The sequence below is a fragment of the Pogona vitticeps genome, chromosome 6, assembly GCF_051106095.1.
Source record: "Pogona vitticeps strain Pit_001003342236 chromosome 6, PviZW2.1, whole genome shotgun sequence".
In the NCBI taxonomy this organism is placed as follows: Eukaryota; Metazoa; Chordata; class Lepidosauria; order Squamata; family Agamidae; genus Pogona; species Pogona vitticeps.
Window position 1 is genome coordinate 121401520 of NC_135788.1, and position 13963 is coordinate 121415482.

The 13963-nt window shown below is 50.7% G+C and overlaps 1 protein-coding gene across 1 annotated transcript in view; it reads right to left on the reverse strand.

Annotated features, from left to right (window-relative positions):
• Positions 1-351: 351 nt before the first annotated feature.
• The window catches only part of EPHB4 (EPH receptor B4), a 32289-nt gene continuing 18677 nt past the window's right edge, over positions 352-13963 (reverse strand). Inside the window, exons 4-16 of the mRNA XM_072977244.2 lie at positions 11655-11810; positions 11151-11480; positions 9168-9292; positions 8859-9015; positions 8023-8125; positions 7207-7277; positions 6875-6988; positions 6380-6627; positions 5431-5646; positions 4443-4592; positions 3340-3533; positions 2643-2798; positions 352-2044 (exon numbers count right to left, since the gene is read on the reverse strand). Coding sequence (XP_072833345.1) covers positions 1918-2044; positions 2643-2798; positions 3340-3533; positions 4443-4592; positions 5431-5646; positions 6380-6627; positions 6875-6988; positions 7207-7277; positions 8023-8125; positions 8859-9015; positions 9168-9292; positions 11151-11480; positions 11655-11810 — 2147 coding nt within the window. The 3' untranslated portion in view covers positions 352-1917. The remainder of the gene's footprint in view (positions 2045-2642; positions 2799-3339; positions 3534-4442; positions 4593-5430; positions 5647-6379; positions 6628-6874; positions 6989-7206; positions 7278-8022; positions 8126-8858; positions 9016-9167; positions 9293-11150; positions 11481-11654; positions 11811-13963) is intronic.

Below are 13963 nucleotides of genomic sequence, written 5' to 3' on the forward strand. Positions count from 1 at the left end.
TAAATCTGTTTCGCTTCCACATCCATCCGTTCCCCCCCCCCCCCCGGGATCCTTAGGCCCAGATGGCATTGATCAGAGCCTCAAAGGAGACTGCCCTTAATTCTTTCTTGGGGGTGGGGGTAGGGGATAGCAAAAAAGAAAGGCTCACACTTGCAGCTAAAAATACAAATACACTAAGGGGCTTCCTTGGTGTGGAATTTGGTGGTGCCATGATTTGGGATCTAGAACGTGGATCTGTTCGGCTTCGTCGAAGAAGGAAAAGGAGCGGAAGGATTAGATAAGAGGAAGGTGGCTGAGCACCAAAATCTTCTACCCGGGACAACTGCCCCCACCATGTCAACATTCCCTTAATTTTGGTTTACAAGATACATTTTTTAATAAAAAGCAACATTACCGCCTTCAATATGAAGGTTAAAGGAATGATACAAAAAAGAAGTGGGGCTTGCTTATGACATCACAGACCCATTACCTATGACATCATCATGAGCACCCACTTTATCCAGAGGCACATGGTTTTGCTGTCAGGATGACATCATATTCCTGTGTCCAGGATTCCCTTAAGATTCTCCAAACTTTGGGCCAATGAAGGCAACGGTAAGCTCTATCTGAGATCCAAAGTTCTCACTTTCTCCCCGTGACATCATCACAATGACATCATCAGAAAGTGCACAGTTGTTCGTTTTTTTGATTGTCATACAGTTACGTATCCTCACAATCGTTCATCCTGCCCATATGGGCAGAAACTACGCTGTCACCATACAGTTGCCCCCTCTTGGCTTGACATGGATATGACATCATCCTCAGCAATGACATCATTACCCACCAAGTCCCACTGTTGTGCAACACCACATGCGTGTCATTCTTTGGCTATTAGACAGTGGGTCCACCCGAAATGTACACAAAGCCCCAGCCATTTCCCCTGATGGTCGCAGGGCGGGTCATTCCTGGGGTTCAGCAGACAAGAGTCCCTATACACCTCTCATCAGGTACGACAACATGTTTTATAAGGCCCCTGGTGATTATCCCGTTTGTGTCCTCCAACAGAGCACAATTTTTAGAAAGAGGCGAAGGTTAAAAAAAAATAAAATATATAGGTATGTATAAAATGGCAGCAGACTACGGAGGGCTTCCAACCTCCAAAACGTAGTGGCTACGCTGAGTTTTCACAGAGAGTTGGTATCTCTTGAGGCAGAATGCCGTTTTCTTTTCCGAGTCAGGGTCCTTTAAACTCAAAAGTCCACCCCTCGGAGTAGCCCTCTCGGGATCTAGAACGAGAAGGGCAGCCTTCCACCGAGGAGCGAATGGGCTGCCATGCTGGGACAGAGCCATCTGTCCGGGAATTTGGGAAACAACGTCTGGCCCTCTCTGTCCTTCCTCCTTTTCTGAAGGTCTGGAACGAAAAGGAAGCGTCCACGTCAAGGCTGAGATGCTTTGCAAGAAGTCTACGACCCGGGGCCGAGGAGATGGATGGAGAACACCCGAGGACCGGGCAGCCCTCTTTGCCGGTACCGAAGAGGGCAGCCGTCCTGAGCAGGGGCCAAAAAGATCCGGCCCTTAACGAAGAAGACCCCAGCCTTAAAGGATAATGGAACTAGAAGAGCAAAATAATCCACCCTCTTTGTCACATAGTCTTAGGAGTTAAATATCCTTGCAACCCTTCCAGAAAAAGAAAATAAGGAGAAAAACACAGGAAAACAAAATCCCAATAATACAAAACTATGTTGAGGAGACTTGATTATTTTGTTCCAAAACAAGGGGGAAAAAAGGGAGCAGGCGTGGATCCGGAGGCCTCTGACGTCCCAAGAGAAGCAGCTGGTTTCACAACTTGATTCCTCTTTTGCAGAGAGCCGGATGGGGAAGAAAGGTTATCAAAACCAAGGATTACGTTCCCTCCACGTCCCATTGCTGCATTTCGAGTCAGTAATGTCCCCCTTTGGCTCCCGCCACGGACGGCCCGGCTTTGTTCTGGACACGCATATTCTGGACGCTGGACAATATCTTCTTTTGGTGACCGGCCAAAGTCACTCCAATTCGAAGCAGATCCCTAGATGGTAAAACAGAAGTTAAAAGCCGCTGCGTTAAGGACCGAAGAGAAGCCAATGCATGGAAAAGTTAACTTTGGTGTGTGTGTGTGTGTGTGTGTTTGTGTGTGTGTGTGTTTCTAACCCCCAGAAACTCCAATGTCCAGAGAATAACTGTTCCAAGACCTGGCACAGCATCGTCCTGGGACCCAAGGACCACAACTGCATCTGTTTCATATCCCCCAGCAACTGAACGTGGTGGTCAATCAATTCAGCCACTCCAACCAATTTTGTTTATTGGTTTAAACAATTGGTTTGTATCACTGGTTTATATTTTTACCCCGCCTTTCTCCTAAAGAGAAGGTTCTCGCTCACAGCCCTAGCTTCTCTGCGAGTTCTGAACCCAATCCCCTTTGAAAGAGGTTCGAGGTTAGCAGCCATCAGCAGAACATCTTGTGACAGGGAGTTCCACTGTTTCTGCAGAAATCCTTCTTTCTCGGCCCTGCTTCCCTCTTCCTTTTTGTCTGGCCTGAGCCACCCACCCAGCTGTCTGTCTGTCTGTCTTGCCTGCCCGCCCCCAAATGCTTCGGGTTTCCTAGCTCCTTCCCACCTCCTACTCACTCGGTTGACAGCTGGCTGACCAGCTCAAAGGAGGTGAACCCGGCATTGGTGAAATTCTCTTCGTAGCGGCCCATTTTGATGGCTCGTAGCCAGTCGCTGACGGAGCCGAAGGAGGAATAGTGGGGGAGGCGCTGGTCCAGCAGTGGGTGGGACGGCCTGAGTCAAAAGTGGACAGCATAGAAAGAGAGAGAGAGAGAGAGAGAGAGATCATTTTGTTGAAATGTCAGCAGCAATAAGGAAGGAGTCGGAGGTTCGCGATCCTTCAGGAAGAGGCGCAGGGCGGCATGGCAAATGAGAAAGGCCAGGGGGTTAGGGTGGTCCCCAGTTTCCATCATGCCCATAAACCAGAGAAGATGGGAATTGTAGTCCGACACATCTAGAGGTCACTTGGCTGGGGGTGGCTGCTTTCCACCCAGTTTAAAAAAAAACACGCTTTGGGTCTTTTAAAGGAGAAAGGTGGGCTAAAGATTTAAACAAACTAAATAAAACATAAATTTAAAAAACCCAGCCTTCTTGGGTTTGAGCATGTCATTGTGCTGCCATTTTTTTGAAAGTCAAACAGTAAAGCGTTCCCTGGCAATCGTACTTGATGAGACGAGGAGGGGGTGGAGAAAACAGGCAAAGGGAAGGATTTTCTATCTTGGGACCAAACACCCCAAGAATAACCACTTCTGAAGGCGGAGGCCCACCGACTCACCCTCCATTTCCCCGCGAGACGATTTTGAGGCTGGCGGGGTTCCGGATCAGCTTGTCCAAGGAGTTGACAATCTGGGCGAATCGGGGCCGAGCGTTCCGGTCCTTCTGCCAACAGTCGAGCATCAGCTGATGGAGGGATGTGGGGCAGTCTGTGGGGGGCGGGAGGCGGTAGTCTTGCTCGATCGCGTTGATCACCTGGGGCAGAAGAGGGCAGAAAGAAACTTGAGAGAAAGAAACTCCTTTGGGGGGGGGCAGGGGGAAATCCAGAAGGAAGGACTCAAGATGGGACCGAGCAGAGGAAAAATTCAATGCAGAATGCAGAGATTGGAAGAGGCGTGCAGGCCTGGTGGGTTTTGGGTACTGTAGTCCAAAAGAGGGCAGAGAGGGCATGATTATAAAAGCCAACTGATACGAAAAGAATCTCAAGGCGGCTCAAAAACAGAGAAACAGTCCCTAGAAAACTGATGAACGTTTCTCAGAACATGGAACTGTACAAATCCTTGTGTAAAGGTAAGACAGGAAGGGATGAACATTGTAGAGGCAGCTGGATCACCTGCGGGGATAAACTGTTTATTTTATTATACCGGGCCCAGAGAGTTTTGTCTTTTTTTTATTTATTTATTTTTTTGGCTGTGGCTTGTTGAGACAACCTATTGCATGACAGCTTGATTGAGACTTTTCTCCTGCCCCTTTAATGCAAACACTCTGGGCGGTTCACAACCGCAGGTGGCACATCCTTTTCAAGAACCGTTTTCTGCTAGAATACAAACATAAGATGGGGGGGGATGTGTCATGGTGCATGAAGTGTCAGACTAGCACAAGGCCAGGGAGGGGCACAGACAGAGGGGTGCCAGTCTGGAAGGCCGGTGGGCTCAACACCCAAGGCCACCACCCTCCCAAACGAGGACAGACTTGCTAATGTACCTACACAGAGAGGCAAACCTGGATTTTATTTTATTTTATTCATTCATTCGTTCTATTCATACCCCGCCCATCTAGATCGAAGTCTACTCTGGAAGCAGGTTTTAGAAGGCCAGAGGAAGGGCAAAGCATCTCGTCTAGAGAAGGCAACGAACGATTGAATAGTGGAGGGCGACCACTCACATCCTGGTTAGACATGTCCCAGTACGGCCTCTCTCCAAACGACATCACTTCCCACATCACGATGCCGTAACTCCACACGTCGCTGGCGGAGGTGAATTTGCGGAAGGCGATGGCCTCGGGGGCCGTCCACCGAATCGGGATCTTCCCGCCCTGAGGAGGAACGTCAGCAGAGAGGAGAGAATCAAGCATGGCTGAAGCGCTGTGCCTTCCCTCAAGCGCCTCTGCGGCCGCGGGAAGGGGTCGTCTGCCTTCTCCCGACCGGAGGCATTGCGTTTCCTCCTCCTCCTCCTTCTCCTCTCTCCCTCTCTCCCTCTCATGTTGTGGGGTCTCCCTTCTGCTCCAGCTGGCCTAGAAAAAGATTCTTGGCTTTGCTAAAGACAATATTAATGGAAACGGACCCTCCATCAATGCTACAAGACGCAGTGATGCTTCAGAAGAGGCAGTGGGGCTGAGAGGCATCTTAGAAGGGGTTATCTTTTGGGTTATAATTTTGGGTTATCATGACCCTTTTACCATTACTCCCACTTTCCACCAGTAATTCTCTGGTCCTGTACCTCTTTCTTCTCCTTCAAACCATCAGATCAACCACCGACACTGGATGGAACTTGTCAAACCCTCGCCCGTGCTCAGCCTTCCTGCTCAACCCCCCTCCCCTTCCTCCAGAGGAGCCAGGCGTCCTGCCTCAGAGGCCCTTGACCTAAACAGCAGGCTCCACTCTTTCCACAGGGAACCCAGGAGTCCGGCTCTCTAAGAGGTATCGTTATCCCTCTGGCTTCTCCACCCTTGATCATGTTTGCCGATCCAGACCCTTAAAGAGCCAGGAAGACTGGCGTTTAACCGGAGAGTGTCAATTTCCAGAAGGAAGGAAGGAACTGATGATGGAGGGAAGAAAGGAAGGAATGAAGGGAGGAAGGAAAAATAAAAATGGAAGGAAGGAAGAAAGGAAGGGAGGGAGGGAGGAAGGGAGGAAAGGAGTTCCTCTGCCTACCAGGGAGCTGGTGTAGGTGGGGTCAGACGAGTTCTCTTCGAGGAAGCGGGACAGTCCAAAATCCGAGACTTTGCAGACGAGGTTGCTGTTGACCAGGATGTTCCGGGCGGCCAGGTCTCGGTGCACGTAGCTCATGTCCGAGAGGTAGCGCATGCCTGAGGCGATCCCACGGAGCATCCCCACCAGCTGGATGGGTGTGAACTGGCCGTCGTTCAGCTGCGGGCAGGCAACAGAGAAAGTAACGGAGTCACCGGGCAGTTAAGAGGGCACGGCCCGGCCTGAGGGAGACAGAAGGGCTCTCCTGTTGGAGCCCCAGACCTGAAACGGTTGGCGTTCGCTAGGACGAAGATTAAGGCGTTTGAGCACCGAGAGAAAGACCCAGAAGAATCAGGTGCACGCGCAGAGCTCAACGGCAGCCGAGGAAAAGGTTTTAGAAGCTCTGAACTGGGCTGGTTATTTTATTTAAAATATTTTCACCCCATCTTTCACCTTAAAAAAGGACCCAAGGTAGCTTCTGCCACTTAAAATAAAAACAATATTAAAAGCTAAAAACATCACATTATTTAAACATGGAATAAAAAAATAATAACACCATGTTAAAAATGTTAAGTAAAAATGTTGATTGCTAGGCATGCAGCATTACCAAGGAAAAATATTTTTAAAATGTGTGTTGCTTATATACCACCCCACAGCACTTAAAAGCACTCCCTGGGTGGTTTACAAGTTAATTGTGCAGGCTACAACCTTTATTAAGATGCTTATTTAAGCAGACAGGGGTTTCTGGGCCCCAAATTCCCAGCATTCGCCGGCCAGAGTGGGTTTATGGGAAATGCTGTCCAAAGGGAGGGAAAAAAGCAAAAATTTTGCAAGTTCAGGCATAAGTCACCCGTTCCTGCCGCCTCTCACGACTTGACCCCAGATCAGGGCCTCCCTTCCTGCCCCCCCTTACCCGAAGGAAGGAGTCGAGGGCCCCGTTCTCCATGAATTCGGTGATGATCATGACCGGCACGCTGTTGGTGATGACCCCGTCGAGGCGGATGATGTTGGGGTGCTCAAACTGGCCCATGATGCTGGCCTCGCTCAGGAATTCCCGGCGCTGCTTCTCCGTGTAGCCCCCTTTCAGGGTCTTGATGGCCACGTAGATTTCCTTTTTCCCCGGCACCTTCAGGAGACCCCGACAGACTTCGCCAAACTCCCCTGCCAGAACAAGCGTTTGGGTCGGAAAAGCAAACCGGCCCAGAAAAGCTGCCGTAAGGAGAAGTGGACCGAACCTGGGGGAAAGTCACTCTTTTTTTGGGGGGGGGGAGTCAAAGGGGGTCTCCGGCACCTAGAACTGGGAAAGGTGGGTCTGCCCTTGCTTTGAGGTCCACAGCTGGGCAGTTTGGTCCCAGTTTCATGCACGGAAAACATGGAGACCAGGAAGACTTTGGGGGGGGGCTCTTACCTGCACCAATGACCTCCTCAATTTTCACGTAGGAGACGTCGATTTCTTTGGCAAACTCCCGCACCGCCTCGTTTGGGTCCTCGTAGGTGAACGGGTCAATGTAGACTTTGGTGCCTGCACCGAAAAGGAGGGGGCAAAACGAGGGGGTGGGGGTCATCCCTCAGCCAAAGAACCGTTTCACAAATGCCTGGCCAACTGAATCTAACTCACCGACCGGCTGTGACAAAACTGGGATTAAAAAAAGGTCGATGCCTCTCCACCTGGTCCTCCCCACGGCCTTTGAACCGACCCCCCCCCACCGGCACCACTTCTGCCTTCCGGCATTGACTCACCGTGCCCGATCAGGTACTGGCCAGGCTTGTCTGAGTATTCTGGCTCGCGTGATCTCGAGGAGCCCTGGCGCCTGCAGGCCGGAAGCAAGGGGGGGGTCCCATCAGTGGCAACGCCTTTGCTTCCAGGTCGTCCCCCTCTCCCCCGTTGCGTTGCTCCCGCAGCCACCGTCCCGTCCCCTTCACCCAAATTCCTCCTCGTTCAAGCCACTCCTTGATCCCATTGGGAAACCCTGCTGCTTCTGTGGCTGCAAACTGGGGTGGGGGTGGGTGGGGGGGTCAGGGGGGAGGTTGGTCTCCTCTAGCGCTCCTTTCAGCCCTGTCTAGTCTAACTGTCCCACAGAAAGCCTAATTTTCGGATTATTCCTCTCCTCTATTCCCCTGGACATTCAATTAATTTATCCATTCAGGATAGCTCCCCTGTCCTTTCCTTTATCCTCCCCCCCCCCAATTCCCTTTCTGGTTTCCTTAAAAAGAAAAAAAAAGGGGGGGGACAAAGTGCGTTGCTTCTGTGCCGCCTCATAACGCTTAAAGCACTCCCTGGGGTTTTTTATCAATTCAATCACGCAGGCTACACACACACACACAAACACACAAACCCAGCAAGCTGGGTACTCAGTTGACCAACCTTAGAAGGATGGAAGGCTGAGCGAGCCTTGAGCCGGCTCTTTGGGATTGAACCCAGGTGGTGAGCAGAGTGTTGGCTGCAGTCCTGCAGTTGAACCCATGTGCCACCAGGCTCTCTCCTAGCAGGCTCAGGCCCTCCCTTGTTCATTTGGCAACCCTCCCAGCCCTCAGTTTTGGGGCGCAAGACCTTACCGGAGGCAGACAATGGCAACAATGACCACCGCGAGGACCAGGAGCGTTCCCAAAGCAGCCGTGCCAACAATGAGCGCTAACTTCTCAGCGCTGCCGTCTGTCTCTGCAGAGAGAGGGTGGAGAGGAAGGAGGAGAGAAAAGGGTTGTACCGTGTGGATGGGGAGTGGTTTTACAACACCGCCAGGAGCGACGGGAAGGGAGAAGGGCAGATTGGAACGGAGGGTGAAGAGTGAAGATCCAAAAGTTCTGATAATATTGTTGGTGCAAAGCTTGGAAACAGCCCAACATTTCATTGGGGTACGAAGGGCCAACGCCTTTACTTGTAGAAGAAAGGCAAAAGGGAGCCAAAACCGGGGAGGATGTGATGCATTAACACTCAGTGGTTGAAAAATATTCAGGTGACATTTCAAAAATCTGTTTAAACGGCTCCATTTTGTAAAAATGATCACAAACACACACACACACACACCCAAATTATAATGTGACATTGACTCGCCACCTGTCTGTAATGAGCAATGGACAACTTCCAAAAGGCACCTTGCAGGTAATGGGCCACTCTTCCCCCCCCCCCCGTCTCAAATGAAGTTCAAAGCTCTGGTCTAGAGAAGGGGGAACCGCACCACTTTTTCAGTGGCAAAGGGGAGGGGGGGCTCCTTCTCACTTGGACGGGACTGCCCCATGAAAGGTTCTCTCCCCAGGACAGCGACAGCTAGATTTTCTTCCTTACACCCTTTAAGGAAAAAAAATCTTCACAGACCATTCACTTAAGCTCTGAAAATATCACCAAGCTTGAAGGAGGACAATGCTAGTGACCCACGGACCCCTTTCCTCCTCACCACTGTCTTCCGTTTTGAAGGCCTTTTCGGGACCGAATCCGCCGTAGCCGGCCTCGGAGCGGGCCCGAACCTGGACGCCGTACACCGTCCCCTGACGCAAACTGGTGAGGGTCACCCGGTTCTCGACCGTCTTCACAAACATGGGTCCTCCGACACCCTATGGAAGGAGGCACCATCCGGAGTGAAATCCTGACTCTACACCCTCCCCTCCAAGGCCCAGGGATACCCCAAAGAAAACCCCCAAACATCACATCGTTCTGTTTTAACACACAACCTCCTCCTCTTGCCCATCTGGCCACTTCCGCTCACCTTCTCATAGTATTTCACTTCATAGTCCAAGATGTTGCCTGTCGGTGGCTGGGTGGGGGGCCACACCAGGGTCATCCCACTGCGGTTGATCAATATTTGCTGGATCTCAGAAACAGGCTGGGGGACTGCAAACACAAAGGGAAGACATGGCCCCCCAGGGAATTCAGAGTGCATTGCATTTAGAGCAGCGGGCCGCAGCAGTCAAGTGCAGGAACGGTAAATTTCATGACAATGTAGGAGGAGCCCCATATCCACAGGGCCCTGGATTCAAGCCCACTTTGTGCATACGTACTGAAAAAATGCAGATTATAGTGAATGTTGTGATCTCTGGCCCCCTCTAACAGCCAGTTCTGCAAACTTCATCTTTAGAAATTTGTATACAGTATCTAGAACTTTTCTTGCAATATTTTTAATATTTTCAGACTGTGGATCCACAGATCCCGTGGATAAGGGGGGGGTCCAAATTTACACCATCACTTTCAGTTGGTTACACTGCATTTAAAACCTTTTCAGAAGTTTAAATAAGAGGAACCCGGTTCAGACCAAAACACAAACATTTTTCATGTACTGCGCACCTGATTTATAACTTGTTTCCCCGAAAATAAGACCCAACCTCAAAATAAGCTCTAGTAGGATTTTTCAGGATGCTCATCATATAAGACCTATCCCAAAAATCAGCCGCAGTTCAGCGAAACCCTCGTCCTCCACCCTTGTGCAGCCACCAGAAGAAGATAACAGGACTGTATTTGAATAAATGTACATTGTTGTAAATTAAAAAAAAAAAACATCCCCTGAAAATAAGCCCCAATGCATTTTTTGGAGCAAAAGTTAATATAAGACCCTGTCTTGTTTTCAGGGAAACGCAGTGCTTTGATCCCAAGAGTGAACTGAAGTTCAAATAGAACTGACCTCTCCATGTATCAAAGGCATGCTTCTGGGACTTACAATAATAAAAGCCAATTTTTTTAAAATAAAATAGGGTGGCAGTTAATGGCACTGATACCAGAAAGACTGAATGGCTAAATGTAGGTCCCAGACACTTCCTTGCTATATTTTTAGCAGACAGCACCTTGAAGCCACTTTAAGGCTCCGTCCTCTTTCAGCTTCATGGGATCTTATCAAGTGTTTACTGTCCGTGGTTGTATTAGAGTCAACATCGTGCTTTTCTGCAATCGGTTGTGTACTGGGCTTTGCTGGGGACTGACTCTTTCCAAACCAGCTCTCCGACAACAAGCCCGCAGCTGCCGGAAGAGGTCCACTCAGGAGCCTCTGCTGGCCAGACGCCCTGGCAGAATATTAATGAGGACTAGAAACTTCAAACATCCAGGCTCCAAAATGGCGGAGTTTTTTTTTCCGAAGAGCTTAAACACAGACTGCCTCTGGAATTAAAATGGCGATTTTTTTCCAAACCGGTGCTTCCTTACAGCTCTTTCCACTGACCCTGTTTCATTTGATCGGATAAATTGTGACTTTTAGTTTTTACACTGTGAAGAACTTTGAACGTCCTCAAAACAAACAAATAAAAAAAAAAACACCGCACAGAAAGGTCTGAAATAAATAACCTTCTCCTGCTTCATTTGGAGAGCAGAGGCAGGAGGCTGGTCTCTGTGCTTGATCTGGAGCACATGACATACATGGGATCTGCTGCCATACGATGGGACGGAGGGATGGCCTGCAATGGCTAAGCTGAACGTTGGTGTTCAGGGGCCGTCTACTGGACAATACCAGATGCACCGGTCCAGCTGAACACGAGCCCTTGAGATGCTGTTTTGGGCCGCCTGCTGGGGCCAGTGGGGCACTAAGATGGACGGCACCTTAGGGGATGAAATGAAACCAAACAGGGATTTTTCCAGGTGGGAATTCAAAACCAAGTCCTACCACTTGGCACAAAGCAAAGGCGGGAAGAAAACGAACACCAGACAGTGGACCAAGAGCAACAAAACCGAGGTGGGAGGTTTCCCCGCACCTCAGAGGCCGGCTCACCGTCTTTGTTGGTCGTGATGTTGACGGACTCCGAATGCGGCAGGTTGTGGCTCAGCTCCGAGACGCCGTTGACGGACTGGATCTGGAAGGAGTAGGTGATGTACGGCTGGAGGCCCTCCACGGTGACCGTGCGGTCCACCAGGCCTCGGGCTCTCGGGGCGTAGACCAGGCGGTTGCAAAGCCGGCAGCCCTGCCTTTCGGAACACTCCATGCAGAGGACGTGGTAGGCCACGTCGTCTCGGCCACCGTTCTCCAAGGGCTCGCTCCACTCCAAGACAGCCACCGAGCCGTTGATCTTTGCTACGATGCTGCGCGGGGCAGAGGGTATCGCTGCTCACGGGACAGAAAGGCAAAACTCAGACCTGGGGGTCTTGTTTTCCCCGCCACCCACCCACTGACCCATCCCCCTCGCAAGTCCTCTCCCACGGCCAGCACAACCACCGGGAAGCTGTGGTCTGACAGTCGGCCACATCCTTGAGCGATAAGCGTCCCCTTGTCACTCACTGGTGCATGGTTTGGTCACAGGATCCTTCTCCGTCCGGTAGAATCCGACACGACACGAACACTCGCTGGACCCCGGAGACTGCGAGTTGCTGAACGAGGGGCAGTTCTGGCAAGACCCTTCACCCTGGGTGGGTTTGAACATGCCGACCGCACAGGCTATGGAAGGAAGAGACACCGAGGAAAGGATCAGGACTTCTCTGGTTCTGCCGACCTGGACAGCAACGTGAGTGTCTCCCGAGAGCTTTTTTTCTTGGCAAGAAACGCAGAAGGAAGTAACATGGTATACAGAGACAAAGTTGTTCCAGTAATGGAGTTACTTTACTAGAACGAGTAATGGCTTCCCAGTTACTTTTTGAAGTTATTTTTCAAATGCTTTGTCAGAAACATTTTGCTAATGTTCCCCCCCCCCAAGTTTTAGGCAGGTCCCTTGTCTCTTTCTAATGTTTTTATAAATAAACAAACAGACAAATAACAAAGGGCTAAAATAAATGCCTTTTTAAATGGATTGTTGCGCATTCCTGCTTTGCCTGTGTTTTTAGTATTGCTTGGGTTTACCGTTTCTCAGAATAGCATGTTTTTAATATTTATATACAGTACTTATTGTTTTTAATTTTATATATTGTATTTCAAGACTCTTGAGAGTCCCCTGGACTGCAAGGAGAACAAACCTATCAATTTCTAAAGGAAATCAACCCAGAGTTCTCATTGGAAGGACAGATCCTGAAGCTGAGGCTCCAGTACTTTGGCCATCTCATGAGAAGAGAAGACTCCCTGGAAAAGACCTTAATGTTGGGAAAGTGTGAAGGCAAGAGGAGAAGGGGATGACAGAGGGCGGGACGGCTGGAGAAGCGACCGACATGACTTTGACCCAACTCCGGGAGGCAGTGGAAGACAGGAGGGCCTGGCATGCTCTGGTCAGTGGGGTCACGAAGAGTCAGACACGACTTAACAACTAAACAACAACAGTTTCAATGATATGAGCCCCCCGGGTCCGTTTAAAGGAGAAGGAGGTGGTAAAAATAATAATTTAAACAAATGAACAAACAGATAAGCCAGCCAGCCAGCAAGCCGTGGTACGAGTTACTTTCCAAATATTAAGCACTGTAACAGGTAGCAAAAGATACTCTTGAGAAAACCAGTGGTCTGGGCTCTGAGCAAAGGCGGTTAATGACGGGGCCTCTCAGGAAACAAGGGTCCGCCGTCCGTGAATGATTTGGCCACATAACATTTGTTAAGTCTTTCGGGTGCCACAAAACTCTTTGATGCTTCTGTTGCGATAGACAGACGGAGCTTCTCCCCTGAATGTAACTTTGCACGGTCTGCTGTGGTTGGTGAAAGAAATATGTTCTCCGCGTGGCTGCAAGGGACCCCCTGGGACCCAGAGATGAATCTGGGTTTTGTGGCCCATACCCTTCTCTCGTCCAAGGGTCCAGAAAAGGAGATGGACACACAGACCCCAGCATTTGCTGTCTGAGGCAGTGACCTTCCTCTGCAGGGCCAGCTCTGGGCATGCCGAGAATTGAACTCAGATCCTTCTGCATTCAAGGCAGGTCTCGCCCCGGCCCCGAACGACAGGCGCTGGGATGGTCGCTAAGATGAGAAGATTCTTCCTCTCTCTTCACCACAGACCAAGCCAGGAGAGGAATGGCCCCTTATGCCAAACCGGGGGGGGGGGGATGTTGCAATATCCTGCTCACCCACCCACCCTTTCTCAAACTTTGTGCCGGCTGGAAGGGCGAATGGGGACCCTCTCCTCTCCTCCCTGCTTCCCTTCCCTTTCCCTCCCTCGGGTGCACGTTTTCCAACCATCCCGGAGAGAGAACCCTCTCTTGTTCTTCTTCCCCATTTCCAAAACTCTGGGGTGGCCTCACAGAGGACCCCCCTTTCCCGTTGGGAGAGGGTGCCTTTTCCACATTCATACACCCAGAGATGGAGGACCCAAAGGGGGGACCCGGGAAGAAGCGATGGAAAGCCACGAGAATTTAAAAAGAGGCAGGTTCACGCAACTCCCCCCCAACCACCTCATAACATTGGCCCAGGAACCCCCAGGTTTCCCCTCCTCTTCCCTCCGGCCTTGTTGAGACCCATCTACTCCCCACCCAAGCAGCCGGGGCTGGCCTTGGCCTCCGGATATTTGGCATTCTTGGCTTCTCCCAAGCCCCTCGGAGGAGTTCAAAGACCCTGAGCTGGAGGAGAGGCAAAAGAGAGAGAGAGAGAGAAAGAGAGAGAGAGAGAGAGAGAGAAAGCAGCTGCAAGGGGTGGGGTGGTCAGAGAGGGGCCTCCGCGAGGGGGGGGCCTTCCTGGGAGTC